The sequence below is a fragment of the Nanorana parkeri genome, unplaced genomic scaffold (assembly GCF_000935625.1).
Source record: "Nanorana parkeri isolate BGI_ZX_2015 unplaced genomic scaffold, ASM93562v1 scaffold900, whole genome shotgun sequence".
Lineage (NCBI taxonomy): Eukaryota > Metazoa > Chordata > Amphibia > Anura > Dicroglossidae > Nanorana > Nanorana parkeri.
Genome location: NW_017307168.1, coordinates 453713 through 456455, shown reverse-complemented (window position 1 = coordinate 456455; position 2743 = coordinate 453713). Strand labels below are relative to the sequence as shown.

The 2743-nt window shown below is 40.8% G+C and overlaps 1 protein-coding gene across 8 annotated transcripts in view; it reads right to left on the bottom strand.

Annotated features, from left to right (window-relative positions):
- GATAD2A (GATA zinc finger domain containing 2A) overlaps window positions 1-2743 on the bottom strand; it is a 77330-nt gene continuing 74587 nt past the window's right edge. For all 8 annotated transcript variants that reach the window (XM_018565930.1, XM_018565931.1, XM_018565933.1 and 5 more), the window contains one exon: window positions 1-1002. In XM_018565930.1, the coding sequence (XP_018421432.1) occupies window positions 875-1002 (128 nt within the window). In that variant the 3' untranslated portion in view covers window positions 1-874. The remainder of the gene's footprint in view (window positions 1003-2743) is intronic.

The following is a 2743-nucleotide window of genomic DNA, read 5'->3' as shown; positions in this document are numbered from 1 at the left end:
TTTTCTTTTTTTTTGCAAAGTCAGTAGACAGGAATAAAGGACAGCCATCGAAACAGCCTGAAAATCAAAAAATTCTAGAATGCAGCAGTTTACCTAAAACAGAGGCCTGAACCAACCTCACAAAATGTCCTCTAACCCTTCACAAGCTTGAGTCCAGTGAAAACTAAGCAAATTGGATTAGAGCAGAAAGAGTCGTATTCAAATATCCTTCTTCAGATAATGAATGTCATACAAATGGGCCATCCACAGCAACACACTCCGTGGGGCATAAAACTTTTTTTTTTTTCCATAGAGCTATTTAAATAGAACTATATTTGATGCATTTAACAAATGCTTTTGTTCTGACTGGACCTGTTCTGCTCCAGAATCAGAAGTGGACCTGATCTATTCAGCCATGCGAAAAGAGAAAAAAAAAATACTCCCTCAAATTTACAAGAAAAAAAAAAAAATAATAATCCAGTTATATCTTCAAACTGCATTGTGGAGAACTCTCTGCTGCCTTCTTTTACATCAGAGAGGGAAGTAGTTTTTATTAAGGGAAATTAATTGAAGAAAAAAAAATGTTTTTGGAGCATGATGGAGTTTATGAAAATCCATGACACTTGCCAGCCAGTCCAAAAATTAACAAAAACAAAAGTGGCTCTCTTTTTCCTGTGAACTCCTTTCTAGACCAAAGCACACCCAACACCTCACTTGCAGGTTGCTATCAATGTTTATATATGTAGTAAAAATGTAAAGGAAAGGCGTTGGGACAAGGTCATCCTTCTGCGCATGGAGGGAGGGAAAGGACAGTATGGGTAAACAGTCCTTTCTTGTCTCATGTTCACTAAATTTATGTTCTTTGTCTTTATCTCACTCCTGGAGGATGTATTCATTATTTCCACGTAGAGGACTGGGTGATTGAGCGGGAAGGAATCATATCTAGGAGGTATTCCCGTTGGCGATCCACAGCTGTAGACTTATGCACAGCAAGGCCAGGGTTAACAAAGGCTAATGTTCCTCCTAAAATAGAACAAAGAGCAGGCGTTTAGTGAAAAATCCCCATTATTTACAACTACACCATCTGGTAACACTTAACTAGATAAACTAAAACATATCTTGCACTGCAACATAAGAATAATAATAAAAGAGGCGTCTAGGTGTGTACAGATATTTAATAGTAGCCAGCAATGCATACCTGATCTTTCCAACCAAAGATCATTCCACAAGCATGCACATTCATACTGGGAAGGTGCATACCAGCTCCTATGGAGAGCAGAGGAAGCATGCTCTAAAAACACACTCAAGGGAAACCATAAGCTAAGAAAAATGCATCCTGGCCAATTGACGTTTCCCATTAAGGAGGCTTGGACTTGGGTTCCTCTACTGGGAATGATCCACAAACCCACAAAACTTGCCCAATCCAACCACATATGGTCAAACATTCTCTGATGTCTTAAAGTGCCTTTTAAGTATTGTTTTTGTCAGCCAGATTCAAGCTGCCATGTCTATGGCTTGAAGAACTCTGGGGGGAAAAAATGTATGAACCCTTGGGGGCTACCCCTGCTCTACAACGGATAACTGCTCATTTGTGTCTAGGTACTAAAAAGGGAAAAAAAAAAAAAAAGTTACACCCAATCATTGGAGCTGGCTTGTTCTTAGACCAGTCCCTAGAGCCTCTCTCCCACTCCACTGCAGTGGTCTTAGAACCCTGGTGTCATCACATTGAATACAAGTGTATAGATGCGAGGATGCCGAGGAACAATCCATCTGTGCAGCGGAGGAGACATGCTTCAGTGACTGGAGAAGCAGGGGGTCGGCTCAGCAGTTCAGGTGAGAATAACTTTTTTTTTTAGCACCTAGACAAAAACAAGCAGTTAAACCCTGCAGAGGTAGCCCCACTGCAAAGGTTAATACATTTTTCCCCAGAGTTTTTACTTAGAAAGCAGCTGTATCCCTTCTGTTAATGTATAACATATTAGAAAACATAATATTGTGGGATGCAGGAAAAGTGATCAGCTCTTGCCATTTGGTACAAATCACACCTGCAAAAGCGATGACCTCTCCATTTTCATGGGTTACATTTAGATGCTACACTTCCCACCATACAGAAACATACTGGCACATTCATTGGCTTATTCCTTCATTTTTATTTTGTATGCAATGACAAAAAAGTTATAAGCTCCTAAATAAGGAAAGCACTAGAACCTCAAGAATGTAGTTTGCAGTTGACCACTTTATTGACTGGCTGAAAGCTGCTAGAACCTTCAGCTTGTGTAGGTTTAGCACAATGTTTTACAAATTGATACAGGCAAAGGTTAAGTTTCAGTCTAGAGAACACCAACACCACTATGAAATCATAAATGCATATTTTTTCTTCCTTCATTGAGGGACACAGGATGTTGGGTTACTGCCACCTACAGGAGGATTTGGACAGTGGCAAACAAAAACCGGTGACCAGCACAGTATGCCCCTTCCCCACTCCCAGCATGCCTCAGTTTTTTACTAGTGTCCTAGGAAGATGAAAGCTAACTATTGCTTCCCTACACTTACTAATTAAATCACTATTCTCCTAGAAGCTGTTTGAGTTAGTCTCTTAGGCGCAGCTACCTGGATCAACATATGCTCAGCAATAGCTTTGGAGACCATACCCAGACCCTAGGCCCTGCTACACATCTAAGAGGTCACTGTAGTCACAATAGTACTAACTGCCCCAAGCAGATCAATGCTAGACCTCAGGAGGTAAAACTACCACCCCCCCCCC